The sequence below is a fragment of the Bos indicus genome, chromosome 2 (assembly GCF_029378745.1).
Source record: "Bos indicus isolate NIAB-ARS_2022 breed Sahiwal x Tharparkar chromosome 2, NIAB-ARS_B.indTharparkar_mat_pri_1.0, whole genome shotgun sequence".
Taxonomy (NCBI): Eukaryota; Metazoa; Chordata; class Mammalia; order Artiodactyla; family Bovidae; genus Bos; species Bos indicus.
Genome location: NC_091761.1, coordinates 127,381,163 through 127,397,337, shown reverse-complemented (window position 1 = coordinate 127,397,337; position 16,175 = coordinate 127,381,163). Strand labels below are relative to the sequence as shown.

At 45.8% G+C, this 16,175-nt stretch overlaps 1 protein-coding gene and 1 non-coding gene across 2 annotated transcripts in view; one reads left to right on the top strand and one right to left on the bottom strand.

The window, feature by feature from the left end:
• The window catches only part of LOC109573713 (RH-like protein IC), a 40,909-nt gene continuing 24,734 nt past the window's right edge, over nt 1–16,175 (bottom strand). Inside the window, exons 7-10 of the mRNA XM_019981089.2 lie at nt 15,898–16,031; nt 7,929–8,008; nt 3,942–4,015; nt 1–188 (exon numbers count right to left, since the gene is read on the bottom strand). Of these exons, the coding sequence (XP_019836648.2) occupies nt 162–188; nt 3,942–4,015; nt 7,929–8,008; nt 15,898–16,031 (315 nt within the window). The 3' untranslated portion in view covers nt 1–161. The remainder of the gene's footprint in view (nt 189–3,941; nt 4,016–7,928; nt 8,009–15,897; nt 16,032–16,175) is intronic.
• Nucleotides 9,062–9,168, top strand: LOC139179311 (U6 spliceosomal RNA). Its single transcript, XR_011563664.1, has one exon. It is a non-coding gene; the product is annotated as a U6 spliceosomal RNA (small nuclear RNA).

The following is a 16,175-nucleotide window of genomic DNA, read 5'->3' as shown; positions in this document are numbered from 1 at the left end:
TTCTTAGTATCAAATCTATCTCTGACCTGTCTCATTGTACATAAGGAGACTTTGCTATAACAAGTGGTTGCACACACACACACACACACACACACACACACACACACGGTGAAAAGTTGTCTTGTTTTCAAACAGGCCTTGTTTCTCTTGGATGCTTTCCCTTAATATCCAACAGCCAAATGTGGAAACTGTAAAAGGAAAGTGAACATTTTATTACAGATGCACCCTTACACACTCAATATTGTACACATACTGATCCTGATTTGATCTTTTGAAACTTATGTTGCCCAAAATGTTACTTTATCACAAAGGCCTTATAACAAATAACCTTTATCACAAAGTTCTTTCAAAAAGTCTGAATTGGAAGACTTCTTGGGTAAATCTCATTTCATACAGCTCTTTACATGGATCATTCATGGTCACCTACCTGGCTTTTGTTTGAACACCTCCGGTGAAAGACAAGTCACCATGTGAAGTAGTTCCATAACATCTTATGGAAAAACCTGAATGAACTTAATTGGCCAACCCGATAGTGTCATCTGTCATCCAAGGATGAGATGGGTATCCTTGGGGTTGGTGAGTGTCCCACCCTAGGAAGTGCTGAGCATGATCTGGGCAATCAGTGAAGGAATGTCCTTTCTAACCTCTAGTAGTCTGCTTCTATGACCTACAATAAGGGCATTTTATAATGTTTAAGATGTCTTTTTGGGTAGTTTACAAAAAAAATCATTCCTGGATTTATCAGCTTGGGAAGTTCATATTCTTGCATTTCAAATGCAAGCTATAAGTATTATCCTGCTGAAAAAATGGTTCTACTCAGCTGTAAAAAAAAATAAAAAATCAGGAGGAGAAATAGCCATTCTCTAGTAGCTGATCAAAACACATAACACACATACACACATGTGTCTCTGGAGCCAGACAGACACCGATTCAGCTTCCTCCTGTACCATCTACTAGCTCTGTCATTTTGGACAAGTGACTCATCTTTAGATGGGAAGACTTATTCTTACGCAGAGTTTTTGTGAGGATAAAAATCAGATAATGTTGAAAAGCTTCCAGCACAGACTCGGAAACAGTAGGCTTGCAGTAAGCGATGGCTGTGAGACTTAACACATTCCATTGTGGTTGTCTGATGCTGGGAGGGATGGGGGCAGGAGGAGAAGGGGACGACAGAGGATGAGATGGTTGGATGGCATCACTGACTCGATGGATATGAATCTGCGTGAACTCCGGCAGTTGGTGATGGACAGGGAGGCCTGGTGTGCTGCGATTCACGGGGTTGCAAAGAGTCAGACGACTGAGCGACTGAACTGAACTGAAACCCCTAGTCATAAACTTTCATGATCACGTGGTGGCTTGCATTAGACAGAATGTAGTCACAGATATCATGACCTCATTTGACTTTCAGAACAACCCCCTGAGGTAGAACAAAGGTTACTGTTCTTTTTTTAACCAGTGAGAGAAGTCAAAGGTCTTGCCTACATCAGACCTTGCAGAGAAGTGACTAGAATCCAGGACTTACTGTACCAGGGACACACTCTATTTCACCTGCTCCCGCTGGGGCTGGTGTTAGATGGGGTTCCCCAGTTTCCCTTCATTTGTTCAGCAAGTATTTACTGCAGCTCAAATAATTGAGGTGGATATTTGTCCTATTTGTGGTATCTTCATGAGCAGAGTGCTTCATATATAACAGTTGCTCAATAAATACTTGTGGAATGAATGGATGGATTAAACCAGTTTCCTGAGTCCTTTCACTGGATTACCCTGCTTCTGCTAAAGGGACAAGAGCACTCTCAGGGGCCTGGGAGAGACTGGCTGTTGGGAGAAGCCAGTGGCTATAGAGAGAAGCTGATTCAAGATGAGGCAGATTATACACGACCACGTGGGTGATCCCAGGATAATTACACTTGGTAAAAGAAGCCAGACAAGAATACATGCCATGTGGTTCCACTTACGTAAAGTTAGAGAAAAGGTAAGCTAATCCATTTCATGGCAAATAGATGGGGAAACAGTGGAAACAGTGGCTGCAGCCGTGAAATTAAAAGACTCTTACTCCTTGGAAGGAAAGTTATGACCAACCTAGACAGCATATTAAAAAGCAGAGACATTACTTTGCCAACAAAGGTCCATCTAGTCAAGGCTATGGTTTTTCCAGTGATCATGTATGGATGTAAGAGTTGGACTATAAAGAAAGCTGAGCACAGAAGAATTGATGCTTTTGAACTGTAGTGTTGGAGAAGACTCTTGAGAGTCCCTTGGACTGCAAGGAGATCCACCCAGTCCATCCTAAAGGAGATCAGTCCTGTGTTCATTGGAAGGACTGACGTTGAAGCTGAGACTCCAATACTTTGGCCAACTGATGTGAAGAGCTGACTCATTGGAAAAGACCCTGATGCTGGGAAAGAATGAGGGCAGGAGGAGAAGGGGACGACAGGATGAGATGGTTGGATGGCATCACTGACTCAATGGACATGGGTTTGGGTGGACTCCAGGAGTTGGTGATGGACAGGGAGGCCTGGCGTCCTGTGGTTCATGGGGTTGCAAAGAGTCGGACACGACACGACTGAGTGACTGAACGGAACGGAACTGAACTGAAGCTAATCCATGGGACAGAAAGCAGTTCAGTAGTTGCCTGGGGATGCAACAGGATGGAGTTGGGAGGGAGCAGTTTCTAAGAGGCAGGATGAAATCTTTGATGGTGAATATGTTCTTTTCCTTCAAAACATTATTTATGTATTTGGCTGCATCAAGTCTTAATTGCGGCATGCAAGATTTTCATTGTGTATATGAGATCCTTCATTGCGGCGCACAGCTCTTAATTGTGGCACACAGCCTCTCTAGTTGTGGCAGGAGGGCTCAGTAGTTACAGCACATGGACTTAGTTGCCCGGGGACATGTGGGATCTTAGTTCCCTGACCAACAATTGAACCGGCACCCGCTGCATTGGAAGGTAGATTCTTAACTACTGGATCACTAGGGAAGTCCTGACACATATGTTCTTACCTTGGTGTGGTCATGGTGTGGTTTCAGGGGTGTATAAATATGTTTAAAGATATCAAATTATATACTTAATATGTGCAGTTTGTTGTCAAGTATACCTCCAGAAAGCTGTTTCAAGAGGAAGAGGAGCACAGAGATAAAGGAGAAGAAGAGGTGGGTTTTCTCTGTAGGTTCTCAGTTTGGCCCCTACAGACCTGAATACCAAGGTCCGCAATAAGGCTGCTTCTGTGTCCCCCTAGTGTTCGGTATCTTGGCCTGCTGGGTGAGAAGGCCAACCTCAGCATCAGTTGTGAGATTACCTAAGGCAACACACATCAGAGTACATTGTGAACTGCGAGTGCAGGTCAAAGGGTGGAAGGCAGTGGGGTCTCAGGGAACGAGCCCTGACCTTCTTCCCAGCCCTACAATGTCACCTAGACTGTCAGCGATTAGTCGAGCTGCATGTCTCTTGACTCACTGACCCCAGATCCCTGTACTACAAGCTTTCTCGTGTCCACTGGCTGTAATTTATCCCTCTCTTCCTCTCAGAAGTTAGACAGTCATGGCTCCGCTCCGAAGTCCAGCAAATGAGGGGACTGGACTTCCTGGCCCCTGTGGCCTCTGCCGTTTGCAGTGCGGGATTCTATCACCTGCCTCTCGAACTATTAGCCCACTTCAGTGACTCCAGATGGGGAGGAGACGTGGCCAGGGTCAGTTCCCACATCCCTGACCCTCAGTGACTTTGAGGCATCAGGGAGATGGGAGCATCTACTACCTCCCCACCCCCCACCAACACACACACACACACACACACACACACGCACACGCACACTCACACGTATTGTGGATTTGCTTCTCCTCCAGTGCTCCTTACTTCATTTTCATTTGTTAACGTACATACCCCAGGTATCTTTAAGTCCATTGACTCCAAACCTATGACATTAATAGGTTAAAAATCTTACCTTCCAGAAAGATTGGTCGTCAAAATAGTGAATCTTGTGAGTTGATTTCCATATGTTGAGGTTTAAGAGCAAACCTGTTTAAGTTCATAAATAAATGTTACACATTTAGAGGATTGCATTGTCTCAAAGTTAATCAGACTATCGTATCTCACCTATGATAACTCAACAGAAATCCTTTTATCTTCCACAACCTAGAGATAGACACACTGAAGCACTGTCCTTCCTGGATCAGTTTAATTAGTTCTACAGAGATCTTTTAAAAGGAACTGGTAAGAACAAATATATCCAAAGTATTTAGATTATACTGAGAGGTATATGATAGTCATGGATCTAACACGCTTCCCAAGACAGAGAAGAAGGACTCTGTTGGACAAAGCCCCACTTGAAAGCTGATTCATTTAAACACAAGAGCTACCATGGAGAGCAACTCAAACAGCCACCCTCGCAGGTTCATCCTCCCTGGTTCCAAGAAAGTCACAGTGACCTCAGCTCCAGATTCCACTGGTTAGGAAAGCAGGTAATAACATGTGCTTCTGTGCTTGTTCTTGTCAGCCGTCCCACCTCTGCCCAGAGAGCTAGGGCCCTGTGTATTCCCCCAGCTGCTCAAAGTGGAATTTCCAGGACATAAAGTCATGCTTACCTTTCATGTGAAGCAGGGAAACGCCATTGATAGACTTATCTGTGCATTTTTAATGATGATCCATCCCAGTATATTAAACAGTAAGATTAACAAGAGTAGGCGTGTGCTCATTCACACTTGCCTCTCACAGTGTGTGCCTTTAACTGATATTGGCATGGAGAGTGTAATCGACACACCTCATTTAGCTAGAATTACTCATAAATGAACCTCTGTTGCCTACATATATTTTTCAGGTAGTTGAGGCTTACTCATCACTGATGAAAATCCATCTAAAATATATTTTCTTGTCTTGTGAGACAACACTGAACACATTTAGACTTTTAAAAAAAAATTAGAGCTGCTGATAGGAATATCCAATTATCAAAGGCGCTGTATAACGTGGAGAAGGGCCACAGCTGCTGAAAGTTACTGGCCTGTTCTCTGGCAGCCCAAGCTTCTCATGTTCTTGTGTCTGGTTTTAAGAATTTATTTTCTCCTGCTAGGCTCTTTGTTCTTACTGCTAACTTCTAGCAGTGTGTCTCACCTCTGGAAACCTAACTCTAATCTGCTATTTTTAATCTGCCTGAACTGGGAAAACCTTTAACCATGCTTGATAAGATTCTTTTTATTTTCCCTCTCTCTCTCTTTCGGCTGTACCACACAGCATGTGAGATCCTACTTCCCTGACCAGGGATGGAACCTGTGCCCCTGGAGTGGAGGCACAGAGTCTTAACCATTGTACCACCAGGGAAGTCGCCAAGATTGTTTCTTACCTAAGTGCCTATGGGAGGGCTTCACAGAAAGGGGTCTCTTCATGGGTAAAATGCTTGATTTTAGGGGGTCAATTTAGTGCCATCCTGGCTTCTTGGAGGCCTCTTTCCCCTTATACTGTCCACATAAATTTTTTTTTAACTTGGGGAAATATTAGGGAATGTCTTTGTGGTACACAACACATGGAAGGCTGTCTTTCTTTTTCTTTTCTTGGCCAAGTGGCATGCAGGATCTTAGTTCCCCGACCAGGGATTGAACCTGCGACGCTGAAGTGGAAGGGCAGAGTCCTAACCACTGGGCCACCAGGGAAATCCTGTCCAGGTACTTTTCAATCACCAGTTTCCTCAAGTAGAAAGCAACATATAAGGATGAAAGCTCATTGTTCTTAACTCTTAAAGGAATAATAGGAGTGTCTTTATTCTCTTTCTTGATCTCAGTGAAGCATGGGAAGCCCTCTGAGTTGCTTTACAAGACAGCACAATTCAGTGTCACTTGGTCTACGCTGGTTGCAGTGGTGAATGGCATGAGCGCCCAGGTGTAGGACTGCCAAATAAGATGCAGGATGCTCAGTTAATTCTGAATTCTGAGTTGGCAGAATTCAGAATTCTGGCAAAATTCAAAAATCTGGCAACTCTCTTTAGGGTTGGACTGCCACCACCAATAGAATGTAAACTTACGGCAGGAGGCCTTGTTCTCATCTGCATTTAATCAGTTGTCTCAGACTCTGTTGAAAGCTGAGGCCAATTGGTACCTTAAAGCAATTCTAGCCAATCTCATTCTCGAAAATTCCAGAAAGCACTTTCGGGACTTTCCTGGTAGCCCAATGGTTAAGACTCTGTGCTTCCAATGCAGGGGATATGGCTTCAATCCCTGGTCAGGGAACCAAGATTCCGCATGCTATTGTTGTTCAGTCACCAAGTGGTGTCTGACTCTGTCACCCCTTGGACTGCAGTATGCCAGGCTTTCCTGTCCTTCACCATTTCCCGACGTTTGCTCAAACTCATGTCCATCGAGTCACTGACGCCATCCAACCATGCTGTGTGGCCCAGAAAAAGTACTATCATACATGTTTTAGAGCTGAAAGGATGCCAAATGATTAGTTACTATAATCCATCCACTTTATAGAAAGCCAGCCAATGCCTGGCTTTGAAAGAGTAAAGTGACATGGTCACACCATTCACCCAAGGTCACACCATTCTTTAGTGTCTGCTTTGGCTATTTTGTCTCTTATTTGGCGTTCACTCCATGCTTAGAGACACAATATGTGAGAGTCTAACCAAGAAAAGGTATTTACCTGTAGAATAACAGTGAACAATTCTGGACAGAAAGCATGTTTTCATCTTGTGTATAAGTAAGAGGCAAATTGCTGTCTCCCCAAGATTCTTTTGGGACTTCCCTGGTGGTCCAATGGCTAGGACTCTGCACTTCCAGTTTGATCCCTGGTCAGGCAACTAGATCCCACATGCCATGTGTGTTTTGGGGGCTTCCCTGGTGGCTCAGATAATAAAGAATCTGCCTGCAATGTGGGAGACCTGGGTTCGATCCCTGGGTCAGGAAGATCCCCTGGTGAAGGGAATGGCTACCCACTCCAGTATTCTTGCCTGGAGAAGTCCATGGACAGAGAAGCCTGGTAGGCTACAGTCCAGAGGGTCGCAAAGATTTGGACATGACTGAGCGACTTTCACACTCACACTTGCAAGATTCTTTGCTCTTCTGTCACATTGCAGAAGTAAAAACATACTTCAGTCCTCTGCCTACAGACCTCTAATGGCCTCTCATCCCAGAATGATCTGGCTCCTTGCTACCACTCTGTCTCCAACCCCTTCCCCTCTCCCCATCTCTCCAGCTACATCAGCTACACTGACATCCTGGCTATTCCCCAAACAAGCAAAGGATGCTCCTGCCTCAGTGCCTCTGGCCTTGCTGTCCCTTTTCATGGAAAGTTCTTCTCCCAAATAAATACACAGTATGTCTCCCTCCTTCTTTGCAGTCAAGTCCTTGCTTAAAGGTCAACTTCTTAGATAGGCCTTCCTTACCACCCTTCCTAAAGAGCACCCCACTCTCACCATGACTCTGCATTTCCCTACCCTGATTTATTTCTCAGCATAGTGCTTATCACCATCTGATGTACCGTATTTTTTTCTGTTTATGGTGAAAGCTCCTTCTCCACCTAGAGTATCAACTCGGTATGACCAGGGAATTTGGTTTGTTCACTGCTGTGTCCCTAGTACCTCGTCTATTTGCTGAACAAAATAGCAGTATAAGTGTTATCAGGGAATAAAAGGTAAGCTCTGTAAGCATCAGGGTTTCCTTAGTCTTCTGTACAAAATTCAGTGAAATCACCAGTCCTGGGCTCAAGAGGCTATAGTGTTCAGGTGACCTCTGAGGGCCTTCCCAATTCTGAAATTTTGTGATTCTGTGTTCATTTGTTTTTTTAAATCAAGATATGAGCCCTTCGCCTTATTTGGCTGGAGCTGAAGGGGTGGGTTCATGGGGAAGGAGATGGACACATACATGCCCAACCATGGGGCAGTTGCAATCTCGGCCCAGACCCTGTGCCCTGGACGATGGTGGAAGAAGTGTGGTCTCACACTGACCTGTCAAGAGGCCAGAGGCCACACCCATGACGATGGTGAAGGCCAGCGCCCCGAGGTCGATGAGTACCTTGTAGCCGAGCCTAGAAATGACAAAGCAGAGGTGGTCACATTGGGGCATCAGGCCGCAAAGACCACTGGGGATCAAAAGGACTATGTGCATCAGTACTGACGCTGCCAGCAAGGCCGCCAGGAGAGCAAATGTCCCTCCCCAGGAAGCCCCTTCCCATCACTCTCCTGACGCTGCCAGCAAGGCTGCCAGGAGAGCAAATGTCCCTCCCCAGGAAGCCCCTTCCCATCACTCTCCTGACGCTGTCAGCAAGGCTGCCAGGAGAGCAAATGTCCCTCCCCAGGAAGCCCCTTCCCATCACTCTCCTGCAAAGCTGCTCAGACACGTAGGAGGGATTTCAAGATCCTCTTTGGCTTAGTTTAGTTCGTGGATAATGAACTAGGCCATAAGTCAGAAAACCCAGTTCAAGTCCCAGTTCTGTCACTAGCTGTGTGACCCTGGGCACTTAACCTTGGAGTCCTGAGTTTCCTCATTAGGCAATTAAAGATAAAGGTTTTATGTCTCTCAGGGCAAGAAAAAGAAAGGTTTTATGTCTATAAGGGCAAGATAGGGTACAACTTGGCCAACAGACCCATCTCCCCTGCCCACCCCCCCTTGAACATACTTCCCTGTCTTCTCTCCTTCAAAGCAACCCCAAGGCTTCACTGTAAACTATTAAACGGTGGGGTGGGGAGGTAGGTGGGAGTGGGATTTGGGATGGTGGGACACATGTACACCCAGGGCTGATTCATGTCGATGTATGGCAAAAACCACCGCAATGTTGTAAAGTAATTAGCCTCTAATTAAAAAAACTAAATTAATAATAAATAAATAAGCTATTAAGCGGCCCTTGGAGGACATCTATGTGACCCTGTAGTAGGCAAAAATGTCTTAAACAGGACACATAAAAACTCAACATAGAGGGAACAATGATACATTGAACTATAATAAAATTAAGAACTTCTGTTCATCAAAAGACATCATTAAGAAAGTGAAAAATAACCCACAAAACTGGGGAAGCTATTTACAGTACATATATCTGACAAAAGACCAATATCCAGAATTTTTAAAGAATTCCTAGAAATCAGTGCTCGCTTCAGCAGCACATATACTAAAATTGGAACGATACAGAGAAGATTAGCATGGCCCCTGCGCAAGGATGACACGCAAATTCGTGAAGTGTTCCATATTTTTGCTTCCTGGTTCAGTACCCCAGGAAAAAAAAAATTCCTAGAAATCAATAAGAAAAAGTCAGAACATACAACAGAAAAGTAGGCAAAAGAAATTGAACAGACATTTCCAAAGAGGAGGTATTCAAATGCCAAAAAAAGTACTACGCTTAAGTAGTCATCAAGCAAATGAATATTAAAACAGTAAGTTTGATGTCTAAATTATATATTAGGTAAAGGAAGCTCTCAGTTTCTACTGTATAAACCCCAATAGAAAACTGAAAGTATCCACTGAAGCAGATTGTATGAAAACTGTACGATCCAACTCAACTTCTAGGCATACACTCAACAGAAGCGCATTTGTAGGTTCAAAAAAAAAGTGCTAGCACATTCATAACAACAATACTAGCTCCACACTAGGAACTACCCATTGCTCATCGACAATGGGTAAATTGTGCTGTGTTCATATAATGGAACTCTGTTCTATGTTTTCTTAAATGTTGTATTTGCCACTCATTTATTGCAGGGCCAAACTAAGTGTCAACATTGTTTACCTCGATCTCTCATAAGTCAACTTTCATTGCAAGCCCCCAACTGCAAGCTCTAACATTTGTGTTTTCACTTTCGGCCTATAGGGGACATCCCTGTGTCCCTCCCCTGCCACTCTAGTCCTAAAGACATAGTCTCTGCTGCCGTCTCTCTCTACTGCCTGGTCCCTGCATGTGATAAGCTTTCACGTGTCCCTGCATGGTATGTCCTGCCTCTCATTTCCAGGGCAATTGGAACACTGAAGTTTCCGTTCAATGACATTGACCTCTCCATGTTGTCATTCAGTTGCCTTTATCAATTAAGCCCAAGCACAAATCAATGTTATTCGCCAATGAAAATGAACAATCTACAGAGATAACGACATGGATGGATCTCACAACTTCAAAGTTGAGTGAAAGAAGCCAAGAAGAACACAAGAGCAGACCTCCTGTATGATTTTATGCATTCAAAGGACAAAAACAGGCAAGACTGATTGCTGCTCTTAGAAGTCAGGTTGGTGGTTGCCCTGGGACAGGACACAGAGTTCTGTGTGCTGGTTATTGGCTGTGTCAGAAGTCACTAAGTGGTATTCTTATGATATATTAAAATTTTTTTTTTGTTTATTTTGGCTGTGCTGGGGCTTTGGTGCTATGGCATGGGTTTTTCTCTAGTTGCAGTGAGTGGAGGCTACTCTCTGGTTGCAGTATGTGGGCTTCTCATAGCAGTGGCTTCTCTTTTTGCAGAGCGCAGGTCCTAGGGCGCTGGCTTAATAGCTGTGGAGCACAGGCTTAGTTGTTCTGTGCCATGTGGGATCTTTGCGGACCAGGGATGGAGCCTGTATCTCCTGCATTGACAGGTGGATTCTTTACCACGGGACCATCAGGGAAGCCAACCCTTATGATACTTGACTATTCTGGAAGTAGATTGTATTACAAGAAAAAAGTTTCTTAAAAAAGTAGTAAGTGTAGAATAAAATTGAAAAGCGAAAGTCACTAAGTCGTGTTGACTCTTTGCGACCCCATGGAATAGTCCATGGAATTCTTCAGGCCAGAATACTGGAGTGAGTAGCCATTCCCTTCTCCGGATGATCTTCCTGACCCAAGAATCGAACCAGGGTCTCCTGCATTGTACGTAGATTAAAGGCTAAACCCAAATCTGCTACTTACAACCCAAATTCCCTCTATCCTACTGCCATCTGAGAGTGGAAATGGATGAGGCAGAAATGGCTGTGTTAACATTCCCCACACAGGGTGGGCTCCTTGCGCCAGGGCCTCAGCCTCTACAGTTCACCATCTGAAAGTCCCTCCTTCACAAATGGGAGGAGCAGGTTAGGAAAGTGAACCAAGGGTCCCATAGCTACATAGCTTGGAATGGGTGTTTCTAGGGATTCAAACCAGGCAGCTCTGCCTACCCACAAAAGTGGCCAAATCTCCACATCGGCGGGCTCCCTTCTCAGATTTGGCCAGGTCTGCATTCCAGGGATACTATTATTTATCTATTTGTTTATGGCTGCGCTGGGTCTTCATTGCTGAGTGTGGGCTTTATCTAGTTGTGGCGAGCGGGGGCTACTCTCTGGTTGTGGTGTTCAGGCTTCTCATTGCAGTGGCTTCTCTTGTGGCAGAGCACAGGCTGTAGAGTGCAAGGCTTCAGCAGTTGCAGTTCCTGGGCTTAGGGCACAGGCTCAGTAGTTGTGGTGCTCGGGCTTAGTGACCACCCAGCATGCGGATTTTATCTCCTGCCTTGGCAGGCGGATTCTTTACCCCTGAACCACCAGGGAAGTCCCAGAGATTTGTTTTTAATATTTTTCTTTAAAGTGAAGTTGTTCAGTCCTGTCCGACTCTTTGCAACCCTACGGACTGTAGCCTACCAGGCTCCTCCGTTCATAGGATTTTCCAGGCAAGGGTACTGGAGTAGGTTGGCATTTCCTTCTCCAGGGGATCTTCCCAACCCAGGGATCGAACCTAGGTCTTCCACGTTGCAGGCAGATGCTTTACCATCTGAGCCACCAGGGAAGCCCATATATTTTTCTTTAAGTAAACTTAAAAAAAAATTTTAATAAATCTATTTAAAAGGAACTTTGTGTCACTAGCTTAAATGGAAGAGAAGTAGGAGGTAACCAAGACACAGTGAAAAAAAATACTGCTTTAATCTCCTTTAGATGCAGCAGCCGGGGCAAATCTCAGACTGAGGTTTCCTCTGCTGTTGTTGAAGTTGGAGGTCAGCGAGGGTGGGAAGAGTGTGGAGACAGCCCTAAGGGAAGCCTTTTTCCCTGATGTAATCAACCAATTGCGTGAGAACTGCAAAAGGGCGCCTGCACTGCGTGATCCGGTGCTTTTCAAGTGTGTCTTCACACCACTTAAAATCCCACAATTTGTGAAAAATGCTCCATCCAGCCTCCAGGCACAGCATCTGACTCATTTACACTCACTCACCTGAATAGGGAAATGGGCAAATACTGTTCGTGGAAAGAATGAAAAGTCATTCTTTGGAATGACGTGTCCGATAACACAGAGCTACTAAAGCAGCTGATCCACACTTCCTGGGAAGTGCTCTGACGACCAGCCCAGTCCTCTCGCCATCTCCATTACATCCAGATGCCCTTCTTACGGAGGCAGCAGCATCAGTAACTATCTTAAAGAAAGGGGCCGTGTGTTGAGTGTTTACTACCTGCCAAGCACTGTCCTGAGCCCTTTCTTGTAAGAAAGTGAAAGCGTCAGTTGCTCAGTGGTGTCTGACTCTTTGTGACGCCATGGACTGTAGCCCACCAGGCTCCTCTGTCCACGGGACTCTCCAGGCAAGAGTACTGGAGTGAGTTGCCATTTCCTCCTGGGATTGAACCCAAGTCTTCTACATTGTAGGCAGATTTTTTACTGTCTGAGCCACTAGCGGAGCCTTGAGCCCTTTCTTATATGTTGCTGAATCTTCGCAGCAGCCCTGGGATGTGCATCTTATCATCCTATTTTACAGATAGAAAACTGAGACTTTAGAGAGAGTTTGAATACCATGCCCAAAGTCACACAACTATTAAGTGTGACCCTGCTCTATTTGTCCCCGAAGCCTGTGCCCTTTACTTCCAGCAGACCAGAGGCCACCCCGAGAGAGGTCATTGCTGTCACTGTGCCCTTCCCTTTGCCAAGTTCCTGCAGACGAGAGAAGACTAATACTTGGTCCTCAGCTGTCTCATCCTGATGAGACTTGACTTGGAGACGGTGCTGGAGTCAGGCTCACGCAGCTCTCATCTCCTCTCAACTCCATGTTTGGGAGTATCCCTTTGATGGCTTGAAATCAGCCATGGTGAGAGTATTGGCACCAGAGTAATCAGTAAATGCTCTAAGTCAGGGCTTTGTTTCACCAGAAAGCCAGTTGTTAATCCCTTAGCAGCGGATTGGTTGTTTGTTTTGCTTTGTTTCTATTTTTTGCTATAGGGCAACACCTCTCGAACCTGAACTTGCAGGAGAAGCACATACAGGACTTGAGAAAACAGACTGCTGGGTCTAATTGTGTGGGTCTGGGGTCGGGGAGGATTTGCATTTTTAACAAGTCCCAGGAGATACTGTTGCTGTTGAGAACCACTGTTCTGGGAGAGCCAGAGAATCACAGAATTCGGGGGAGGGGAGGTCAAGTGATCCAGAAGTTCCAGGTCAGCAGCCCACAAGCAGAATTTGGTTCACACAGTGTTTCTAATGGGGGATTTCCCTGTAGCTGAGATGGTAAAGAATCTGCTTGCAATGCAAGAGACCCAGGTTGGATCCCTGGGTCGGGAAGATCCCCTGGAGAAGGAAATGGCAACCCACTCCAGTATCCTTGCCTGGAGAATTTCATGGACAGGGGAGCCCATGGGGTCGCAAAGAGTTGGACATAACTGAAGCGACTTAGCACGCATGTGTTTCTAATGATTTTGAATCTTTTGCCAATACTTGGGGAGTATGTGCATAACTCTGGATTTCTGCCTTCTCTTTAAAAGTCATTAGAGGGAGGAGGGTTCAGGATGGGGAACACATGTATACCTGTGGCAGATTCATTTTGATATTTGGCAAAACTAATACAATTATGTAAAGTTTAAAAATAAAATAAAATAAAAAAAAAGAAAAGTATCAGTATCTGACAATACTGATCCCGAGTCTCTGGATGGTTTAAGCTGCCAGGCACTGAAGAACAAATGCCCGTGGTTTCCTCCCCCTGCTGGTCTCATTTTTAACCTTACCTGCCATGGACGGAGGAGCCTGGTAGGCTGCAGTCCATGGGGTCGCAAAAGAGTCAGACATGACTGAGCGACTTCACTTTCACTTTTCACTTTCATGCATTGGAGAAGGAAATGGCAACCCACTCCAGTGTTTTTGCCTGGAGAATCCCAGGGACAGGGGAGCCTGGTGGGCTGCCGTCTATGGGGTTGCACAAAGTCGGACATGACTGAAGCGACTTAGCAGCAGTAGCAGCAGCAGCAGCAGCAGCAGCAGCCTGGTCCCTACAGGCATCTGAGTGTAGGACCCTGCTAGATCAACCCGTCGTTTTATAGAGGGGGACTCAGGGCCCGGGAGAGAGGAAAGAGATTGCCGACAGTCACACAGTTATTAAAACAGCAGCAGGAACACCTTTGGAGTCCGTTACTGAGATGCCTTGTTTCACATACACCATCCTCTCCTCATCCCCAAATGGGATCCTCCTCATCCCTAAGCAGCTCAAGGATGTATGTCTCATTTGCTCATAGATGATCCCTATAATCTGGGGCTATGGTTGTCTCTGTTGTTGGAATTATAAGGAACTAGCTCTCCATGATTTCTCTGAGATGCTTCCAAACACAATTTCTCATCACCCACCGCTGGTGCTCACCACCTCGACAGCCAGCTTCCAGCCATGTGACTTCAGACAGCTAACTCCCCCAAGGTATCATTTCTTAGGGAAAGCTAATAACACCTCACCAGGTAGTTGTGAGGATTAAATAAGATGGTACACCTAATGATTTTAGCTTAATGCCTAGTACTTAGAAAGCAGTCAATAAATAGTCCTGATTGTCATCAGTAATTTTATTGTTGTTATCACTGTATGGGTTCATCTGGAAAAATCTATTCCTGTATCATGCACAAGTCACTCTTTCATTATGTGTGAGCCACATTCAGAAGATAAGTTCAGAAGAAAAACCCAGAAAGCGAGAACAAGAAGATAACAACTTTCAGAAAGCTATGGTCAGAGTTCTGATCACTGCTGTCTATGAGTCTGAGTGAACTCCGGGAGTTGGTGATGGACAGGGAGGCCTGGCATGCTGTGATTCATGGAGTCGCAAAGAGTCGGACACGACTGAGCGACTGATCTGATCTGATCTGATCTGATTGCCTGGGGGGTGTGGGACCTGACTCTGGTCCAGGGACCCACATTCCCACCTCACAATTGAGACATTAACCACACACTTTTCCTCTCTGGGTCCTAGGGATGAGCAGTATTCAGCATTTTCCTACATGAACATATCACATATCAAATCCTTTTAACCACACAGTGCTTAGCATCCAACACCCCTATGCGAGGAAGTACTACCATTATCTTCATTTGCCATGGGGAGACAGAGGCTCAGAGAGGTTAGGTAGCATGGCCCAGGTCAAGACCTCATGGTTATTTCACCACCACCTAAATCACCAGGGGCCGAGAAATGGACTCAGTTGGTTTGGGCCTGACTGCCTCCTCTGTCTACATTTGGAGAGGCCTCAGGACTATCATGGAGAAGGCAATGGCACCCCACTCCAGTACTCTTGCCTGGAAAATGTCATGGATGGAGGAGCCTGGTAGGCTGCAGTCCATGGGGTTGCTAAGAGTCGGACACGACTGAGCGACTTCACTTTCAATTTCACTTTCATGCATTGGAGAAGGAAATGGCAACCCACTCCAGTGTTCTTGCCTAGAGAATCCCAGGGTCGGCGGAGCCTGGTGGGCTGCCGTCTATAGGATCGCACAGTCGGACATGACTGAAGCGGCTTAGCAGCAGCAGCAGCAGCAGCAGCAGGACTATCAGCTTTTCCTTTCACTTAAGCTAACTGCTTTAGAAAGAAGTGACCTGGACAGTCCATACAAGGTGGGGACTTATCTGGAATTTTGGAATAAATTGGCCAACAGATATTCACTGAAGCCTTCTGACTGCCTGGCCCTGAGTGTATGGCCCTCACCCCCAGCCAAGGACTCTGGGCACACTGCTTCCTGAGATGGATGGAGTGACAGGGGGCTGAGCCAAGTGACCCACGTGGACTTATCGACTCCCTGGGCCTGAAGCGCCATCAGCATGATGTTGACAATCCCTCCAAGCAGACCCGGCAAGCCGAAGGTGTAGTGCACGCCGTAGGTGTCGTGGAGTTGCACCTTTCGCTGGAGACACGCCTGGGGACAAACACCATCATCAGCAGAGCTACATGTGGGACTGCTACACCTTCCCCACCCTTTCCCAGACCCTTGGCATCCAGGGCATCTGGGGGATGGGCATTAGGGCTCAGCTAAATAAGTACTTCTCAGATTTGCGTGTGT